This window comes from Barbatula barbatula (assembly GCF_947034865.1).
Source record: "Barbatula barbatula genome assembly, chromosome: 2".
In the NCBI taxonomy this organism is placed as follows: Eukaryota; Metazoa; Chordata; class Actinopteri; order Cypriniformes; family Nemacheilidae; genus Barbatula; species Barbatula barbatula.
In genome coordinates, this window is record NC_136767.1 from 28,888,192 (window position 1) to 28,910,346 (window position 22,155).

The following is a 22,155-nucleotide window of genomic DNA, read 5'->3' on the forward strand; positions in this document are numbered from 1 at the left end:
CTCACTCATTCTTGAGCTCTTAGACAAAACAGGCAAAACAAATATTACTTCTGGACTTTAAAACGAAATTTAATCGCTGTTAAACAAATTCAGGCCACAACTTAAGATCGTATCTCTCACTTTTACATTTGGCTCAGTTAAACTTTTGTCAATTTTAGCAACAGACTGTTTCCAAGTTTGTAATTGTACCCATTATTTGGAAACTAAATATGTGATAAATTCTCAAAAAATTGGTTCTGAGTTGATGCCTGAAGGTCATTAAAGTTTTCTTTTTTAATCAGACGACAGCATTCAGCTTTAAGAATGAAGACATGTGTTAAATCAGCATCCATTGTTTGTTGTGCAATTTAAAATCGAGAAACAACTGAAAAAATCACAGATCATTTACAATTTGTGTCATGAGTTAACAAATCCTGTTGTATAAGCACAACTGCCTTAAACTGCCCAATTTTTTAATCCACACATTTGTTGTAATAAAGTTGTGACAGCTCCACCTGTCAAGAAAGTAGTCATTGTTTTAAGATCTACACATATATTAATTTTTTTTTCTGACGTGTAATATAAATAACGCTTTACGGTCAAAGCATTTGTTTAAGGGGTAGCGAGTGATAATGTCAATATTCATATGAAAATATAGAAACATCAGTATCGAAAGAAATACTAAATATCAAAATAAAGAGAAAATGTACATAAAATATTTGTTAGGACATTCAAGTGAATCATTAACTTCAGTGATAAAGCTATTTTCAAAACAAAAGGTGTTTAAACCTGTCTGACACGTTTTGTCTAATATCTCAAGAATACGTGTTACGGCTACCACGTGTTGAGATTCACTTCCGGTCAAAAGCAGTAAAACAAACTAAACAACTTTTACAGGCTTTACATCATCACGCCACACATCAAACTCTGAATCAAGCTTTCTACACAAAAGCCTCAAATCATTTACAGTCATAACATCTAGTGACATATTTCCAGCTCTAATAATTGATCACAAGGGAGCTCAAACCATAACACGTGTATCTCAGTTCACAGTGTTTCTGATGGAACAGTACATATATCAAATGTCGTCTTCAAGTTCATTATTGCTCAAGTAATTCTACCACACACAGAAAAGCACCAATTACTTTATTATTTAATTGAAACCTAAACTGAATTACCAAGTCGGAACACAAATTTCTACGTGTTGAACTTTGCTGCTTGATTCTACGCAGCTCTTTTTCAAAGTCATTCAACTGAGATGCCCGAATATTAAACCTTAAGATCATAGAGTTCTTAAGTTTGTGTCTAAAAATCTGTAACCACTTTAATATAATAGAATACTATAATAATATGACAATAAAGAAATAAATAAATTATTGTACCATATTCTTTAGCCAAAAAAAACTCCAACATTGTCATTTTTGCATAGGAAAAAATATCGAACTCTGAAGTTAATAAGAACATCGTTCTGTCGTTTGCCAAAATAAATAGAAGATTGTTTATCTTTTTGCGAACAATAAGATATCAAAAGAGAAATGCTACCAAGAAATAAGCGGGCAGTAATTACCCATAAAAATAAAGAACTTGTGACTATATGAATAAATGTAAATGTAGACATCTAATGGGCATTATTCCAACAGTGAATAATACTGACCTTGCAGGCATAAATAACTTTTTTGTTTCATTAACAAAATACAGATCTACAAACATGTATAACAAAGAAGCTTGATATATAGATATGTACTATCGTGAGCTCTATGCATTTACTGTATATATAAAAGGTGCACTTGTTTAAATAATGTCATCTAGGAGATGTGGGTTGGCTACCCAGTCCAAAGTTCGTGGCTCAGACCCTGCCATAATCATGCACATAAACTGCTTGCCGGTCCTTTTGTCAATAGGGTAAATAGTGGTTGGCGTGAACCTCCTGTTGTTCTCGACGAATTCACATAGCTTTTGGTAGACATGTGGATACTCGTGGCGTAGAAACACCCCACGTATCCTCAACTCGCGTTGAATGTTGATGAAGCAGATCTCCCTGGCTTTCCTTCCTTCCTCGCCTTCCTTGTCGATGTCAGCCATACCGGGTGGTGGGGTGAGGATCAACGTCTCCATGTCGCTTTCTTTCCGCTGGACTTTCTTTTCTGGGCTGTAGGAGGCTAGAGCTATCTTGGCAAATTTCCTGACGGTTGGGGTGTGGACCCTTGGCGACGGTCCGTCTGGCATTTGATCGCCAACAGCGATGGATACATTCAACAGAAAACATTCATTGGGGTCGTACTCCTGTCCCGCCTCTTGGAGCTCCTTGCAGTAATCCCCCAGGTTATCCTTAAAGCTCTCGAGCTCACGGAGGGACAAGTACGTCGGACACATGAGCAAACTTTCCAGTCCAAACTGAAGGAAATTCATTGACGATCCTGGATTTGGAAACCCGAAAAACAGAACTCCCCTTCCTCGTGACAGGTATCCGACTTTGGCTATACGAGAGAAAGCTTTGTGGACCTCTGCTGTTTCTCTACAGTGCTTGATGACATGGCGGCACACGCTGCCGATTCGCCCATAGAGGCAGCTTTCTTTGTGAATGTCCCAGTCTTCTCGCCGACAGTTGCGTGAGCAGTAGTACGTATAGCAGCTGTGACAGGATTTAAAGTAGAGGCAGGCATTAAACAACGTCTCGGTCCGACGGCATTTGTTGTTGGAGCACATCATCGTGTCGTCTTCATCCGGGCTTTGGTCAGGGGAGCACTCCTCTGTGCTTCTGAGCCCATCGCAACTCCCGTCGGTGTCTCGCAGGGTATCTGGATCAATTTTTATGGAAGTAGGTTGTTTGTCAATGCCACCTTCAGAACCCGTCATTGAATCCTTTCTTGCCGACGATACCGCCTCTTCCTCATCAATGAGTTTCTTGAGCTGATCGAGCAGGTCTTCACTGGTCTTCCTTGCAGGAGGTTTGTAATCTATGACAAGGTCGGCCAGGAGGTCGTCGAGCTGCTCTAAACTTTGCTGTAGGGACGTGCTGCCGTGCACCTTGTCTCTGGTCGTCTCCGCAGTGTGGGATTTCGCTTCACGTTGATTTGGGACACTTTTCGAATCCAGCACATCCCAACTCGCAGCATGCGTCTCTGACTTGCTAAGGTTACTGGGTCTTATATCGTTGTCTGTGATGGTGATTTCAGGGGTGACAAACCAAAGTTTGCTTGAGGAACTTTTAGCCTCCGTTGGGCTTTTGTCAATCAAAGAGTTTTCAGATAGAGACAATGCAGCGTAACGTCTGGGGGAGCTTGAGAGGTTCACAACCACAGGTTTTGGTCTTTCTGTTGAAGCTTGTATTCCCTGACAAAGAAGGTTCTCATCACTCTTTCCTCTCACCACAGGCTGCTCCCTCTCGACGTGGGTGTCTAGGATGTTATCCCAGGACCTTGAGTACGACTTTGGGTCTGTAACAGTTCTTTCTTGCTCCATGCACGGGTTGGTATACCATGTTTCAAGCTTTGGCTCTTGTCTGACTCTTGTGGGAGTGACCTGTGATACGTATGAGGAGGGGTAATGGCTAGAGTAGCCAGACACCTCGGAACCGTACCAATCATCTGACTGTGGCTGAACCACACGGGCATGTCGTCTACCCTCCGTGTAATATGCCCTCGCTGGGTAATGATGCTCTATTGATGGTGAGTAGGGGTCACCCATGTAGAAGATCCGGGGAGGGGCTGTTTGAACCGGATATGTCCTTGGGTCATCCCCGTAGTAAGTCCTGGATGGGGGTGTCTGTATTATATATGCCCCTGGTTCACTTGCAGCATAGGCTTTAGGGTATACATGTTGTGCAGAGTAATGGTAAGGGTCAGCATCTGTGAAATATGGCCTTGCAGATACAGCATGCACAGCGTGAGTTCTTGGATCTTGTACGTATTGAACTTTGGGCAAGTAGGCTTGGCTTGGAATGCTGTATCGGTCATCTTGATAGTAAGTCCTTGTTGGAGCTGAAGATCCATACTTGGCCAGATCCTCTGCATAGAAGAATTTAGTTGGCACGTTGGGGCTTGAATGAGCCCTTCGTTCCCTTCCGTAGCGTTCCCTCGGTTCTCGTGGTGAGACCACTTTTTCTAAAGGGATCTCCATAGGCTGCATGTAACTATTTGGCATACTTTGAGAATACTGGTACGCCTGCCTATAATCTCCTGTGAAGGATTCAGTGGGTGTTGGAGTCCTAGAAGTGGAGAAATGGCGAGGTACTGTCAGACTTCGATTGCAGCCGCTAGGATATTTCTGCCAGGGTACGTCCATTTGGGGAGTGGCTGGTTTTCGCTCACTGTGCTGTACGGCTGATTCATCTGGTTTAATGTCCACCCGACACCGAACGTGAGGACTGGTAGCGGGTTTCGCTAGCCTTCCTTCGTCAAATCCTTCAGGCAGGTAACCGGGGGAGTACCTGCTGGTATCGGTTCTCTGCGGCTGCAGTTTGATGGGATGTACGTCACTCATAACTGCTCGAGTAGCGGCGTGGGAAGACTCTCTTCTTGGGGAAACCTCTGACCTTGCTTGAGCGTTTCGGTGTGCCCTTTGAGATTCCCGGCCTCTCCTCGCCACTGGAGGGGAAGCGTCAAACGATACCGGGGTGAGGCTGGTCTGAACTCGAGAGGCACTTCTCGATCTGGTCCTCCTCTTGAGGTCTGACACGACAACGTCACCAGGCATGTCAGCGGGCAGTGGCTGGGAGGTGAGACGGTAGTTAAACAGGTCTGGAGAAGAGAAACGGTGCACATGTTGGCGACCTAAGGCATTCCAGGCAACTTCTGGATTGGCGGCGTACCTTTCAGCCCTTCTGTATGGGTACTCCATTGCTATTGTATGATATCGGAGTTTGTCCATAGATTTAGCGTCAAAGCTACGGCAGTGCCTCTTTTTGCTTTTTCGAGTGTACTCCAGTTTGCTGATGGATGGGGAATCACATTGTTTTGAGGGATAAAGGGGTTTGGAGTGGGTCGAGAGGGAATTCACTTTGACATCTTGATAAACAGCTGATCCGAGTATGTCAGGTGGATCTGTGCGTGTCATCTTAATGGGATTCTTCTGATTTTCCCCATTAAAGTATTTTTAGCTTATCATCCCCTGAAAGAAAGGAAAACAAAAGAAAATCAGTTTTTACTTTAAACACACTAGATCCATTGCACTGCTACTCACCATGGCCTATCTTATCATTGTATATACCCATCTGTATATTTCTGTTTATAGTAATAGCCATCTGTATGTTTTGTTCATTGTACACACCCATCTGTAACCTTCATAATACATATTTTTTCCTGCACTTATGCAACTACTGTGTATCCTGCACTTGCTGCTATTACACTTCTGGTTAGACAAAACTATATTTCGTTGACTTGTACTTGTACAGTTGTAATGACAATAAAGTTAATAATACATTATTTGTAACTATTTCTTTATAGTTGTTATCAATAGTGGTCTGCCTTTTGTAGTCATACTTTAGATTATGAGTTTTGCCTTATCTTGGGGTTAAACCATCAAGTCAATTCAAAACTCAATTTTGATTTTGGTCAGCAGTATATAAATGCATGCATGGAAACTGGAAGTGGTTGCCACTGGATGCTGGTTCCCATGGCAACATTATTATATGGTCATTAGAGCCTATCCAGGCTGAGGGCTTGACCACATACCACAGAAATCTCTCCCTCCTTCTCCAGTCTCTGAGAATGAAAAATCACTACATAATCCCAAACCATTTTTGCTTATGCTTGACATCGATCTTAAAATCTCGTTTTTTAAAAGGTTGAATACAATAAGAAATATTGTTTAAATCTTAAGCATTGCAGACGACTTGTCTCTCACATTGAACTTACTACATTGACTGAACTAACCAAAGTAACCAAAAATACCAAAGCAGAGAGAGATGTTAAGGACACAAGGACTCTTTCACATTTAAACGCTTAAAATAAGAAATGTAAATTGTCCTCTGGTCAATTTTTGCAGTGGTGTCCAATTATAAGGATGAATAACTATAAAATGCCTGTAATTCTGCTGTACTTCAGATCCCTTGTGTCTGCTCACCTGCTGGCGAACGGAATCTTCCTTCATCGGCTCTCACCGCTTCTCCTCAAAGCAGGTGCTGTCAAAAACATTATAAATACAATCATTAAAGATGTGACCAAGATAATGCTGGAAAAGCATATACAGTATATGTGAATATTTTCTTGTGAGAACCAGTATTGACCAACAGATTCTCTTCATCTGAGTTCATGAGACCAAGGAATTCAAGCTCAGTTTTTACAAGAGCCATTATAACAAGGACTCGACATCTTTACAAGCCTGACTGTCTCCAGACGCTGTTCACTCGCTTCACAATCGTCTAACTGTCAAACACTCGCGGTCGACCAACATACGCATGGACAGCAAAATATTTCACAGCCTCCACATATTTGACTATTTTCATGTAAGATTAAGCAGCTTAAAAATCTGATTTAGGTAAAAAGCATTTTTAAAAAAAAATATAATAATTGTAATGAAGTTCTTGAAACATGAAACATCACATATAAAACACCAAACTACCGAAAATATTTAGGAAACTCAACTTTTTATCATTTTTTTACATATAATATAATTATTGAGAACGCTTTCCATTCTACTTGGAACAACATTTCACTACTTTCACTTAGCAGACTAGCACAGGTTAGAAATAACAGAATAGACTGAAATGTAGTTTCAGATTTACAATTGACTTACATTTCAGTTAAATCTTGTGTCTATTGCATTGTTTTAGCATCTTGGTGACAAACCACCATACTGTACATCTGCAACAAAAAAGAATCAAAGCGGTCAGTTCTCCGCGTCCTCCTCTGACTTTGTCATGTGTGGAGTTTATGAATCTAGTACCGCGATCTCATATCACGACTGCTGGGACCCGCTGACCCTTTTAACTCAACGTCATTTAACGAATGCGAGTAAAATATTGAACATCTTTCACGGCACATTTTTATCTTATAGGAGCTCTGCTTTTCTCCTCTGTGTGCACAATATAAGATGATACAACCTAAAGAATTTTGTTGGGAGGTGAAACAGTATGTAGTAGTAGCAGTAATTTGATAAATAATTGTACATATTGTTTATATATGGTGATCTGCAATTGTTGTTTGATCCTTTAGAGGTTTTTGTTTTTGTGTGGATCCTATCAGCTTCCTAAGCTTGACGTCATGCATCACAAGATATGCAAAATCATACCATTTCCGTTCTATCAGCTGCCACAGGCAAACAACAAAAAATGGTGATATTTCAACCTGATCTCACAGGAATTCATAACTATTTTACTAGATGGCTAATTCGTATGAATTCATGCATTGTGCATCGTATAAAAACATATGGTTATTAGAAAAATAAACACTTAACCTAATGTCACTGGCACAAAAGCTAATTTCAATAAATGTACCAATGTACAAAACCGTGCCGATCCTGGATGTCTGGGGGCCCTAAATACAATTAAGAATACAATTTTATTGAAATTCTCATTGACAAAACACGCTAGCTGTAAAAAAAAAACTATGACACGCATACGCTGTTTTTACTAATCAAATGAGTGATTTACTAACAAAAATAAACATGTCAAATAGTACAGTTTACTCAAGAAAACTACGCATAAAAAAACATAAATTATTCTCTAAATGTGTTGGCACATACAAAAAATGACATATCATGGGCAAACGAAATTAAGACACTGAATTTATAAATCTGTACTGGAGAATTGTTTAGCAAGATTTCATTTATTACATTATTTAGCAAAAATAAGTAGGACTTTAAAAGCGTAGGAAAACACGTGGCTTCTTGTTCTTTTGCTTCGCGTTGTTGCTGTTTTTTTCCTTTGTTCACTTCAGACGGATAGCTTTGTTTTTAAGCCATGTATTACCTGGCTGCCGCCCACTGCATGATATCAGAGTATGACATTTCCAAAAGATTTCTCTAAAGTAGAAACCACAAGTTATTAAAATAGCGCCTTGTTTACAGTATGTTTTTTATTTGGTACCCGAGGGGGCCCCTGGTGGTGCAGGGGCCCTACGCAACCTGCGTAGTCTGCTTATAGGAAGGATCGGCTCTGGTACAAATTCATACGAATGAGACACAAAATACAGTAGTTTTGTGCTGTAAGATTGTGTTGGATATCCCCTGAAGGTTTGCTGTAAGACTATCAAAAATCCTAACCTTAATCTCCATTACAAAATCCAGATGTCCAGACAACGGTACATTTTACAACTTTATTTAGTAAAATGTTGATTTCCGAGATTCCGTGAGACTGTAATGTACACTGTGAGTTAATAAAAGTTTGCCGTAAATGAGTGATATAAATATAAAATGCTCATAAACAGCTATTTAAAAATAGCCTCACTTGAAGCAAAAACAATGTTCCTTACATCACGATTTAACAAGCGGATTGCTGTTCCAGTTTGGATATACTGAGGATATCCTTTGCAGGGTTATTAAAAAATCCACAGTGATTATCATAATAGTGAATCCCACAAATAAATGCAAAGAAACCTGTGTTACAAAGCTAACTCTCTATCAAAGCACTGATTCCATTAAACTATAAATGTGAAAACAAACTTCTGCACGAAAAAGCAACACACAGACATTAACTTTGAAACATTTGTGAGATTCGAACACACAGCCATCAACCAAGAGCCAGAAACTGAATTCAACCTCGAGTCTTTCATCAACGCAAGCTCATAACACAAGTCATTGAAAATCTGCAGTCTTAAATAAAACCTTTGCTTCCCAGTGTGATGGCTGCCAATGTGAATCCCTTCCACAGTGAAGTTCACTGCTAACTTTGCATTATGAGCTCATTCGATACAGGGACAATGAGCCTCTTGTGAAATCTTTCAACAAAAACGTCCAATCCAGCAGCCTTGAGGTGGAAAAGAGAACTGCAGAATCTCTAGAGCTCTGACAGTACAAAACACTCTTGACATGAAACTGACAGCAGAACAACTCATGTGGGAATAGAGAGAGAGAGAGAGAGAGAGAGATTATGAGACACTACGAGACTTTCACCACAGATCATGAACCCGAGCATCTGTGTGTAGAACTACTCCAAATCTTACCAACATCATCAACCGTGTATGATTAACCTTTGCAAACCTTTATCAACAAACAAAGTGACATAAAAGTTCAATATACTGCTTGTACACACGCTGTAACCTTCCATACATCTTCTCTTTAGACAACACAGACCATCAGACGATTCATTGGAAACTAAATAAAACTACATTCAATTACGACCATAATTATACAAAATAAACACATTTCCATTTTGTCTGAATTATAATTTGAGATAAAAATATGTTTTTTGGGCCGTTATATTTTGTTCATTTATTTGAACTTTTTATCTTTAATAGAGTTTTAAATGAATTATAAATGCATGAAAGTATTCTAGGTCGCTTATTACTGAATCATCAAATCATTTTCACTGAACATGGATTCCAATTAACAAAAAATAATAGAAACAAAACAAGGAAGCTAGAAGATGGAAAAGTTAGAGACAACCTATCAAATATTTGTAATTCACAACATAAACTCATATTTGACTATTATAATAGACCATTATATATTTCTTGTGAATGCATTCGTGTTGTATTCTATTCAATGCTATTCTTAAATAACTAAATTAACAAAATAAGTAAATTCCAGTTGCAATTGCTCTATATAGACGCACCAACGGCAAAAACAAATGTTGTGTGGCCCAAACCTAACCTCCGTAAAGAATCAGTAACTGTTGAGTGGTTTAAATTGAATTCAATACAATTAATATACAATAAAATATTAATATAAATTAAATATAAGACAAATTCTCAAACACAGACCAGGAGTTGACTTGAGGCCAGGCTCATGTATTCGGTGAAACCGTCTAGCTACATCGAGTATAATTTTGCTACTTAAGAAAAGCTTAGTTTTTTTTCCAAAACTCAAATAAAAAACATGCCGATAAATATCAGTGCATCTCTAGTTTTAATATTCGTAAATCATATTCCGATGACAACATCATCTGACCACATCTCTCTCTCCACCTCTAGCATCATTGTTTTCTTTAACCAGCGTGCCTCCCAGTTTATGACCTTGTCTTAATCCAGCGTCTGAGTTGTCAGTCATTCTGTGACCTTCATGCTGTAATTTCTGTAATCTACTCTCGCCAACATGACAGGAGTTTGTCTCACAAAATGAGAATCAGGCCACGAACAATCCTGAGGACGGAGCTTCGGATAGATGCTCTAATCTGCACAATCCAGAAAAGACTTGACACAATAATTCATGTGGAAATACATTATGAACCTGAATTTAATCCCCAAACTACAAATCTTACTAAAACGTTATCCAAAATTGCTGTCAAAATATACGCCGCTAAAGTCCAGGTCATATTTCACCTCAAAATCGAAAGAAACTTGATTATCTTTTGCTGTAAGAAGATGAAGCCTGTTTTTAGGACCAGCAAGAGTTTTTGCATTGTGTGATTATTAGACATTATTAGTTTTTGCAGCACACTAATGTGAATTTGTAGGGAAATTGTGCTTTATTAAAACAATGTCACATTGCATAGTATGTAAAACCTCAAATTTATGAAATTGATAAAGTTTCAGTTTTGCAAGCAGCAGTGTGCAGTTGTTTCTCTTCAGATTTTAGGATGAAGTATGACACGCACATTTGCTCTGTTCTCTGTTCTACATCCACAAGACGATGTAATCTATCTGCAAACTACATTCATATACTGTAAAACAATTACTTGAAATCCAAACTCCACAAGCATCATCTAACATAACCACAAACCGCTCGCAACTACAGGCCTGCCCTGCATGCCAAAAACAGCCCAACATGCTGGAGTACGAAAGAGGCTCTTCAATTAAACGCTTTTGAGTGAATCAGGCTTTTGTAAAAGCTCCTTGACCCATATCAACAACTGCCAGAGCCGAGTGAGCGAAGCTTTTCATATCTGTGTTTGAAAGAGCCCGTCAACAAAACGAGCTAAAAATAATCTAGAAAGAAAACGATGACCTCACAGAGAGGTTCGTGGAACTTCACCTGACCAAAAAAAGGTTTTATGTCTAATTATGTGACCGCTTTACATCTTTTATCTCTGTTTCTTTTGAAACGGCACAAACGGTGGATGGTTTTGCAGTAAAACGGAAGCATGTATGTAATTTACAGAATGTGCAAGAGACCGCCCGGCTCATGCACGAGTGAACAATGTACAGTATTTAATGTAATCTCGACTGCTGTAAATGAGATTTCAGTGACACCAAAGGCAACAGAATTTCAGAGCTCATTTCTTAAAGAAACAGTTCACCGAAAAACAAAATGTTCTCCTTCTATATTTATTTTTTCATTTAAAATCTGGAGTTTGGATACTTAATAAAGCAGTTTTTAATGTCATTTCAATTATATCTGTCAAACAGCAAAATCAATCAGATATGCAATAAACAGTATATAACAGAACAGAGTTTACAGAACATCTTTTTTCTCATCCACTACAGCTCTCAAATCTCACATACTGTAACTGTCTGGTGCATTTCATGATGACCCAAAGCCAAGCAATGGCACCTCGCCATGTTCAAAAATATTTCAGAATTTTGCATTGTTGCCTTTCAACATAAATGCAAGCGTAAATAAGATTACAAAAAACATGAATATAGTACGATCATCACAAAAAGATATTGCATATCAATGCACATTGTCCTTTTTGGAGCTTTACTGACAGTGCTGAAACTGCACCTTTTGAGTTTCACATAAGAGGTTTAAAACAACCTGAGGGTATAAGAAAAAACGATGCATTATTCTTTCTAAAAAGGAAACCTTCCCTTGCATGCACACTGCATTTCCAGCATGCACATACAGTCTCACGATGACGTATAGCCCAAGAGCATCCCGCACCACGTGACACAAGTAGACCATTTCATCACGCATCATTAGAGGTTAGTTCACTTTCGCTAGTAGGATGTCCCCAGCCCTCCCCATGCATCACTTGACGTCGAAAAGGCCACGGTTGTATTACATAACGCCATTAATCGTGATACCACGGAGCACATATACACGTCTGTTGCGCGCAATAAGTTGCATGTAGACGCAATAGTTCTTCAAGACAGCGTTTGTGTAAATGCGGTCACTAAACAGTAATGAAAATGACATGCGTAAGGATTGATTTAGATGCTGACCGTGCCTATACTTCGGTCCTGACGTATGTAAGCAATGCATATGCTCACGCATCTCCGTGCGACTATGTACATACATCCTGCAGCATCACATCGCGTCTATGACAAATCATCAGATGTCAATGCGCATGTTTTCAATGTCAATGTCAGAAAACCCGAGAGCATCTGTCAGTGATGCACACAAGCGTAGCACGATGCTCTTACCGTTTCCATCCATAAATATCCACCGCATAAACGCAGTTAGGATTTAAAATGTGCCGAGAGTCGCATTTTATCGTGTAAGTGCTGTAGTAATCCGATTAATGTGTGCATCGTGTCGTCCTCCACGCCTCATCTGAGCATCTGTGGCGTTACTATCAGCGCGCGCCTCTCTCCTCAGCACCCGGCGTTTCCAATGCGTCTAATGCGCGCTCGGAGGGGGCGGGGCAGACGCGTATAAAGGGGCGTGGAATACTCCCCTAACTTTGAGGAAAATGGTTTGAGGGTGGTGTTCGTTTTAACTGCAAGAAACTACCTTCTGAGACAACTCCAGATGCGATTAATATCTGTCATTCCACAGCATCGCCTTAGTTAAGATTAGATTCAAGTTTATTGTGATTACACATATACAAGTACAGTGTAACGAAATGTAGTTTAGGTCTAAGCAGAAGTGCAATTAGCAAGTGCAGGATATACAGTGAATAAATACAGAATACAATATTAGGAAAATATTTTACAGTGGTCATGGACTATGAAAATACTTTACAGTAGGTATGTTCTATGAAAATATGACTGTATGTACTATGAACAATATATACAGATGGCTATATACTATGAACATTATTGTATTGTTATGCAGCTAATAAAGGTACGGTCCAGTATACAAGTTATGCAGTTAATAAGTTGCAGTCCAGAAGATGAGTAGATGCAGTTAATAGAGTTACAGTGCAGTTATTGAAGTTACAGTGCAGTGGATGAGTTATGCAGCTATTAAAGGTGCGGTGCAGTATACGAGTTATGCAGTTAATAAGTTGCAGTCCAGAAGATGAGTAGATGCAGTTAATAGAGTTACAGTGCAGTTATTGAAGTTACAGTGCAGTGGATGAGTTATGCAGCTAATAAAGGTACGGTGCAGTATACGAGTTATGCAGTTAATAAGTTGCAGTCCAGAAGATGAGTAGATGCAGTTAATAGAGTTACAGTGCAGTTATTGAAGTTACAGTGCAGTGGATGAGTTATGCAGCTATTAAAGGTACGGTGCAGTATACGAGTTATTCAGTTAATAAGTTGCAGTCCAGAAGATGAGTAAATGCAGTTAATAAGGTTACAGTGCAGTAGATGAGTAGATGCAGTTAATAGAGTTACAGTGCAGTAGATGAGTAGATGCAGTTAATAGAGTTACAGTGCAGTAGATGAGTAGATGCAGTTAATAGAGTTACAGTGCAGTAGATTAGTTCATGCAGAAATTGAAGTTACAGTGAAATAGAAGAGTAGATGCAGTTAATAGAGTTACAGTGCAGTAGATAAGTTAGTGCAGTTAATAGAGTTACAGTGCAGTAGATAAGTTAGTGCAGTTATTGAAGTTACAGTGCAGTAGATGAGTAGATGCAGTTAATAGAGTTACAGTGCAGTAGATGAGTAGATGCAGTTAATAGAGTTACAGTGCAATAGATGAGTAGATGCAGTTAATAGAGTTACAGTGCAGTAGATAAGTTAGTGCAGTTAATAGAGTTACAGTGCAGTAGATGAGTAGATGCAGTTAATAGAGTTACAGTGCAATAGATGAGTAGATGCAGTTAATAGAGTTACAGTGCAGTAGATGAGTAGATGCAGTTAATAGAGTTACAGTGCAATAGATGAGTAGATGCAGTTAATAGAGTTACAGTGCAATAGATGAGTAGATGCAGTTAATAGAGTTACAGTGCAGTAGATGAGTAGATGCAGTTAATAGAGTTACAGTGCAATAGATGAGTAGATGCAGTTAATAGAGTTACAGTGCAATAGATGAGTAGATGCAGTTAATAGAGTTACAGTGCAATAGATGAGTAGATGCAGTTAATAGAGTTACAGTGCAGTAGATGAGTAGATGCAGTTAATAGAGTTACAGTGCAATAGATGAGTAGATGCAGTTAATAGAATTACAGTGCAGTAGATGAGTAGATGCAGTTAATAGAGTTACAGTGCAGTAGATGAGTAGATGCAGTTAATAGAGTTACAGTGCAATAGATGAGTAGATGCAGGTAATAGAGTTACAGTGCAATAGATGAGTAGATGCAGTTAATAGAGTTACAGTGCAATAGATGAGTAGATGCAGTTAATAGAGTTACAGTGCAGTAGATGAGTAGATGCAGTTAATAGAGTTACAGTGCAGTAGATGAGTAGATGCAGTTAATAGAGTTACAGTGCAATAGATGAGTAGATGCAGTTAATAGAGTTACAGTGCAATAGATAAGTTAATGCAGTTAATAGAGTTTATTAATGCAGTTAATGCAGTTATGAAAGTGGTCCATTAGTGCAAATGAGCATTCAGTGTAATATTTCTGGTAGTAACCTTTATTCAATTGTTCATTATAGTAATACATTTCTTTTCTAGTTTTTCAGTGATTTGTTAGGATAGAAAACGAATACTGATCAAAATTCAAGAGCGACCGCTGCGAACACAACATTACAATTAAGGTCTCTCTGTGAGCTGTTAAGGCTCTTGATGGGGGTTCGACAATATTAATAAGACAGACTTTCACTTTACTACACTTGACCTTATGCGAGAGCAAAGAGACGACAGAGATGCAAATTAACCAGCATTGTGTGTTACAAAAAACCTGGTCGCTAAAGTGATAAAAACACAACGTAGAAGACAACGCTGTGTAGTTCTGATTCACAAAAGCCTTTAGGAAACATGAGTGTTTTTATTACATCGCTATTTCTTTGTCTCCAAAGGCAGCATCACTAAATGAAATCAAATCCAACTGACGCTCTCTGCTGCACTGTGGCAATGCATTATGGGATTTTCTCAAATTTGGACAAACCGAGGCATGTTGTAGGACAGAGCTCCACACTTTGATATCATTGACCTTGATGCTAGACACCCTTCTTACAACACATGAAGCCTCATCCCAGCCAGACTCAGTAAGGACATTCAATTCCCATTGGCAGACCAGAGCGTGCTGAATATCCAGGAGCATCCAGCTCTGTTTCGTATCGATTCAGTTCCGGGAGGGAAATGTGCTGAGCACCACACAAACACCTGCAGGCGTATGGCAGGACATTGACAGAGGAGGAATCTGTATCTGTCCCCTCTACATGTGAAATCCAGCCTGGGTCAGCACAACCTGAAATAACTTTTAGACATGGTGCACATACGCACTTGTGAGCTTCGGAATTACATTTTACACGAGTCATCAACTGATGTCCCAACAGTGTAAAACATGTTGTTTTTTTGCACAAAAGTAAAAGAGAATTTCTAAACTAAACGTCACGATCTGGTGTGAGATCTGTCAGATGGTGGGTGCGTTTATAAAACCTGTTTGTGTAAAATGCCATTGCATTTAATAACAAACACCGACATTCGTTTAAATGAGCATAACCTGTACAGTATTCGTCCAAGAATACACTAAAGATAAACCTCCCTTTAAAGGCTGTGCAAGAAAATTTAACGTTTTGTAAGTGCGCAGTGTGATTTACTAAACAGAAAAATTTGATGTAGTATTAACACTATTACCAAAGATAAGTATATTGATGCTGACTTTAGTATATTGTAGTAATTCCTATACACTTTGTTAATGTATTATAGTATTCTGTAGTATAAACTCAACAAAATCTCAAGGCAAAAACATAGCTATCTTTCAATGTGGCACATTTTTGCCAATTCATATATATTAATTTGTACATTTTATAAAATAAAATAAAATTTTCTGTAAACTGAAAAAAAAGAACTACAATATACCATAAAATACTCTTTTCCCTGTAAAATTATAGGCTATTATAAGTAGTTTTCCCAATTTTTCTTGTAAATGTGTTCTCTTATTCTGTAATTGTATAGTTTTGACCGTATTTCAAGAATAAACTCTAAAAAATAAATCTTGTTAAAAAGGAAAATTGTCTGTAGCTGTAAAATAAAATTTTTCCATGTAAAAATCCATTTATCCCCTGTTTTGCTTGTAAATTAGCTGTCTTTTTCTGTAATTTTACGTTTTCAACCGTAATATGGGTTTTGAACATTTTATGTGGGAAATCTGTAAAAAAACTGTTTTTTATTACAGTGTAGGAGTATTGCTTTTATCGTATGTTTTTGTACGATTCACATTGTACGAATTTATACGAAAAGGCCACCTCGTAAAATAGGCTAGTTACAATTTCTCTAGGATCAGGTTCTTTTAACTTTAGTAAGTTGATAAACTGTAGTACATACTAAACTTTAGTATGATAAGGTTCAAAAACTGAATTTTCTGACAATTTACAATAGAAAATACCAAAGTATTCTACAGTATTTTTTCACGGCAGCATTTATTTTTTACAACAGAACCCAAAACGCACTACCACTAGACACCATTACGGTGGTTTCCATAAAAACAATTCCCACTGTAACCATTAAATCCATTAAAAACCCATTAGATTATAAGCAGGAATTTCACAGTTTAATGTCACAGTATACTTTGTAATGCTACGTATGAATGCAGTAATACAACAACGTACAAACACTGCATATAGTTAGTCATAGTATTTACTTGTTGACCCAGCAGCTGAAAACTATTGAATTATCAAACAGGTCAGATTCGACACAAATGCTTTAAATTTCAGCTTATAAACAACTCTCCTCATTGCCCTGTAAAGCCATTCGGTGACAAGCTTTTCTGACGCCAATCTGTGTGCTGGTCATGCATTATTTAAAGATCTTGTTCTTTAGATCTGCCTGCTGCCCCGCTCAATTCTGCCAGACCTGAACCATGTGAATGTCCTGCTATGAATGAAATGCTTCCACACCACACCATGAGTGATTTAAATCAAACCTCAGGAGTAACAAAGTCATCCAACAGCAATGTGAAAGACTGACGGCGTGTCTACACTGGACGTGACCGCCATGACAACCTGCTTGTTCTCAACGGGTTTGTCACGCCACATCCAGTGTGAACAACATTTACAATTAAAATGAGTTTTAATGCGTTTCGAATTGTCCTTTGTCACGGTGTGACAACATAAAAAACAACCTTAAAAACTGTGATAAAAATATATGTATCACATTAAACTTACCTAAATACATGTAGAAATAAGACTTGTCTTGTTTTGCTTAAAATTTTATATGAACTTTGCAATGAGAACCTTTTCTGTTATTTTCGCCAGTTTCATTTTCTGCCAATAAATGCAAATAGAAACAATATTTTAATTAGAAATTTGGGAGAAATATTGTTAGTAGTTCACAGAATGAAACAAAACCGATAATTTTATCGAAACACAAAGTACATTGTAAAATCAGAAAAAACGGTCTCTGAAATGGACTTTTCTGCGGATGATTTACATCACAACAGATCTTAAGCTTCAGAACGGATGAAAAGATCAGATGTGTTAAGTGGCCAACGGTTTGAAAACATCTTTTTAATGTATTTTTAACTTATGGCAAGAAATGGTTTTGCGCTTTCTGTTGCTGGAAGTAGGCCCTACATATCCTTCAAAAAAACTTTGACAATTTTCCATATGCTTAAATGCAAATTAAATATTGTTTAAAATCCAGATTTGTGTGAATTAGTACTATCAAATCAAAAAGATAATGCTAAATATCATCCCAGAGTGTGTAAAAGGCTCTGGTAAAGTTATGAGAGATCTATTATCTAATACGATCTAAAGATCCTTAAACCCCTTCCGTGAACCGCCACCTTAACGTGGTGGAGGGGTTTGAGTACCCGAGTGACCCTAGGAGCTATGTTGTCGGGGGCTATATGCCCCTGGTAGGGTCTCCCAAGGCAAACAGGTCCTAGGCGACGAGTCAGACTAAGAGTGGTTCAAAAACCCCATATGATGAAAAAGAACTCAAGGACCGTGACGTCGCCCGGTATGGCGCAACCGGGGCACCACCCTGGAGCCAGGCCCGGGGTTGGTGCTCGTATGCGAGCGCCTGGTGGCCGGGCCTTTCCCCACAGGGTCCGGCCGGGCTCAGCCCGAGGAGAGACGTGGGGCCGCCTTCCCGTGGGCTCACCACGTGCGGGAGGGACCATAGGTGGTCGGTGCGTAGTGGATCGGGCGGCAGTCGGAGGAGAGTGCCTCGACAGCCCGAGCCCTGGACACGGAAGCTAGCTCTAGGGACGTGGAAAGTGACCTCGCTGGCGGGGAAGGAGCCTGAGATGGTGCGTGAGGTTGAGAGGTTCCGACTAGAGATAGTCGGGATCACCTCTACGCATGGCTTGGGCTCTGGAACCACACTCCTCGAGAGAGGATGGACACTTCATCACTCTGGAGTTGCCCATGGGGAGAGGCGGCGGGCTGGTGTGGGTCTGCTTATAGCCCCCCAGCTCTCCCGCCATGTGTTGGAGTTTACCCCGGTGAACGAGAGGGTCGTTTCCCTGCGCCTACGGGTCGGGGTTAGGTCTCTCACTGTTGTTTGTGCCTACGGCCGAACGGCAGAGCAGAGTACCCGACCTTCTTGGAGTCTCTGGGAGGGGTGCTGGAAAGTACTCCGACTGGGGACTCCGTCGTCCTACTGGGGGACTTCAACGCCCATATCGGCAACGACAGTGACACCTGGAGGGGCGTGATTGGGAGGAACGGCCCCCCCTGATCTGAACCCGAGCAGTGTTCAGTTATTGGACTTCTGTGCTAGTCACAGTTTGTCTATAACGAACACCATGTTCAAGCATAAGGGTGTCCATCAGTGCACGTGGCACCAGGACACCCTAGGCCGTAGGTCGATTATCGACTTTGTGGTCGTTTCATCTGACCTGCGACCATATGTTTTGGACACTCGGTTAAGAGAGGGGCGGAGCTGTCAACTGATCACCACCTGGTGGTGAGTTGGATCCGATGGCAGGAGAGGAAGCTGGACAGACTCGGCAGACCCAAACGTACTGTAAGGGTCTGCTGGGAACGCCTGGCCGAGTCTCCTGTCAGAGAGATCTTTAACTCCCACCTCCGGCAGAGCTTCAACCAGATCCCGAGGGAGGCTGGAGACATTGAGTCCGAGTGGACCATGTTCTCCGCCTCCATTGTCGAAGCGGCCACTCGGAGCTGTGGCCGTAAGGTCCTCCGGTGCCTGTCGAGGCGGGAATCCCCGAACCCGGTGGTGGACACCGGAAGTAAGGGAAACCGTCAAGCTGAAGAAGGAGTCTTATCAGGCCTGGTTGGCTTGTGGGACTCCTGAGGCAGCTGACAGGTACCGGCAGGCCAAGCGGACTGCTGCCCGGGTGGTTGTGGAGGCAAAAACTCGGGCCTGGGAGGAGTTTGGTGAGGCCATGGAGAAGGACTATCGACTGGCCTCGAAGAGATTCTGGCAAACCGTCCGGCGCCTCAGGAGAGGGAAACAGTGCTCTACCAACGCTGTTTACAGTGGAGGTGGGAGGCTGTTGACCTCAACTGGGGATGTCGTCGGACGGTGGAAGGAGTACTTCGAGGATCTCCTCAATCCCACCGTCACGTCCTCCATTGAGGAAGCAGAGGCTGAGGGCTCAGAGGTGGACTCGTCCATCACCCAGGCCGAAGTCACTGAGGTAGTCAAGAAACTCCTCAGTGGCAAGGCACCGGGGGTGGATGAGATTCGCCCTGAGTACCACAAGTATCTGGATGTTGTGGGGCTGTCTTGGCTGACACGCCTCTGCAGCATCGCGTGGCGGTCAGGGACAGTGCCTCTGGGATGGCAGACCGGGGTGGTGGTCCCTCTTTTTAAGAAGGGGGACCGGAGGGTGTGTTCCAACTACAGGGGATCACACTTCTCAGCCTTCCCGGGAGGGTCTATGCCAGGGTACTGGAGAGGAGAATACGGCCGATAGTAGAACCTCGGATTCAGGAGGAACAGTGTGGTTTTCGTCCAGGCCGTGGAACGCTGGACCAGCTCTACACCCTCTACAGGGTGCTGGAGGGTTCATGGGAGTTTGCTCAACCAATCCAAATGTGTTTTGTGGATTTGGAGAAGGCATTCGGCTGTGTCCCTCGTGGCATCCTGTGGGGGGTGCTTCGGGAGTATGGGGTCTGTGGTCCTTTACTAAGGGCTGTCAGGTCCCTGTACGGCCAAAGCAGGAGCTTGGTTCGCATTGCCGGCAGTAAGTCGGACTTGTTCCAAGTGCATGTCGGACTCCGGCAGGGCTGCCCTTTGTCACCGGTTCTGTTCGTAATTTTATGGACAGAATTTCTAGGCGCAGCCAGGGGCCGGAGGGTGTCAGGTTTGGGGACGACACGATCTCGTCTCTGCTATTTGCGGATGATGTTGTCGTGTTGGCCCCTTCAAACCAGGACCTTCAGCATGCACTGGGACGGTTTACAGCAGAGTGTGAAGCGGCTGGAATGAAAATCAGTACCTCCAAATCCGAGGCCATGGTCCTCAGTCGGAAAAGGGTGGCTTGCCCACTTCAGGTTGGTGGAGAGTTCCTTCCTCAAGTGGAGGAGTTTAAGTATCTCGGGGTCTTGTTCACGAGTGAGGGAAGGATGGAACGGGAGATTGACAGACGGATCGGTGCAGCTTCTGCAGTAATGCGGTCGATGTACCGGTCCGTCGTGGTGAAGAAAGAGCTGAGCTGCAAGGCGAAGCTCTAAATTTACCGGTCAATCTACGTTCCTACTCTCACCTATGGTCATGAGCTCTGGGTCATGACCGAAAGGACAAGATCCCGGATACAGGCGGCTGAAATGAGCTTCCTCCGCAGGGTGGCTGGGCGATCCCTTAGAGATAGGGTGAGAAGCTCGGTCACCCGGGAGGAGCTCGGAGTAGAGCCGCTGCTCCTCCACATCGAGAGGGGTCAGCTGAGGTGGCTTGGGCATCTGTTACGGATGCCTACTGGACGCCTTCCCCGGAAGGTGCTCCGGGCCCGTCCGACCGGGAGGAGACCCCGGGGAAGACCTAGGACACGCTGGTGGGACTATGTCTCCCGGCTGGCCTGGGAACGCCTCGGTGTCCCCCCGGAAGAGCTGGAGGAAGTGTCTAGGGTGAGGGATGTCTGGGCATCTCTGCTTAGACTGCTGCCCCCGCGACCCGGCCCCGGATAAGCGGTAGAAAATGAATGAATGAATGAAGATTCTTAAACAACAAACACAGGAATGCTTTAAAAACAGGTAATGGGATAGCAAAGCCTTTGTTAAAAATGCCTTTTAGCAAGATATGACAGATATATTTAGCAGAATTCTAAGAATAACATCCAGATGAAATCACACACTGAATAGATGTCTTGATGTCTATAAGTATGTGTACAGTAATCGATCAACAATGTAATTATATTTTGTTTATTGCATCAAATGCAATTGCAAATGCAAAAACCACTTTCAAATTTTGTAACGCTTATATCGCAACTGGTCTCACAACTCCAAAACCAATTTGGCATTAAGGTAAAGGAGGATTTACTGATAAAGGGAAGTTTGCATTAACCTCAGCACTTGACATTTAACTGAAGACAGGACACTGAACGCTGTATCATCCTCTGTGCTTTATGCCAGTGCAGGCATACATCTGATTCTTATGTTTTACTCTGGTTTCATCTGGTATGCTCTGGTTTCAGGCAAGAATATGGTGTGTGCAGAAGTTGCAGCTGACTTTGTGAGTCAACGCTTCTTGCGTAACCGCCGTCAATATCTTTTGAGACGGCCCCAGAAGTTGACATCAAAGTACCAGTCTCAGCTTGCTGAAATAAGACTCTTGTGAGCAGAGATTCTGAAAGAGAGAGAGAATCCAAAATAAAGTTACAACACTGCACTTGAGAATTTGCTTTTGTACTCAATAAACCTCATTTTAATGCATGTGATAACTTCCACGGCTAGTTTTATCATATTTAGTACCAGTAGTTCTGTTTTATGATGGTATTAGATGCTTTCA

General features: G+C 41.3%; 1 protein-coding gene across 1 annotated transcript; it reads right to left on the reverse strand.

The window, feature by feature from the left end:
* Positions 1-1,770: 1,770 nt before the first annotated feature.
* Positions 1,771-5,034, reverse strand: ajm1 (apical junction component 1 homolog; the record flags this gene model as incomplete). Its single annotated transcript, XM_079475295.1, has 1 exon — positions 1,771-5,034. The coding sequence occupies one exon, from the start codon at positions 5,032-5,034 to the stop codon at positions 1,771-1,773; it is 3,264 nt and encodes a 1,087-aa protein (XP_079331421.1).
* Between the last annotated feature and the right edge of the window lie 17,121 nt (positions 5,035-22,155).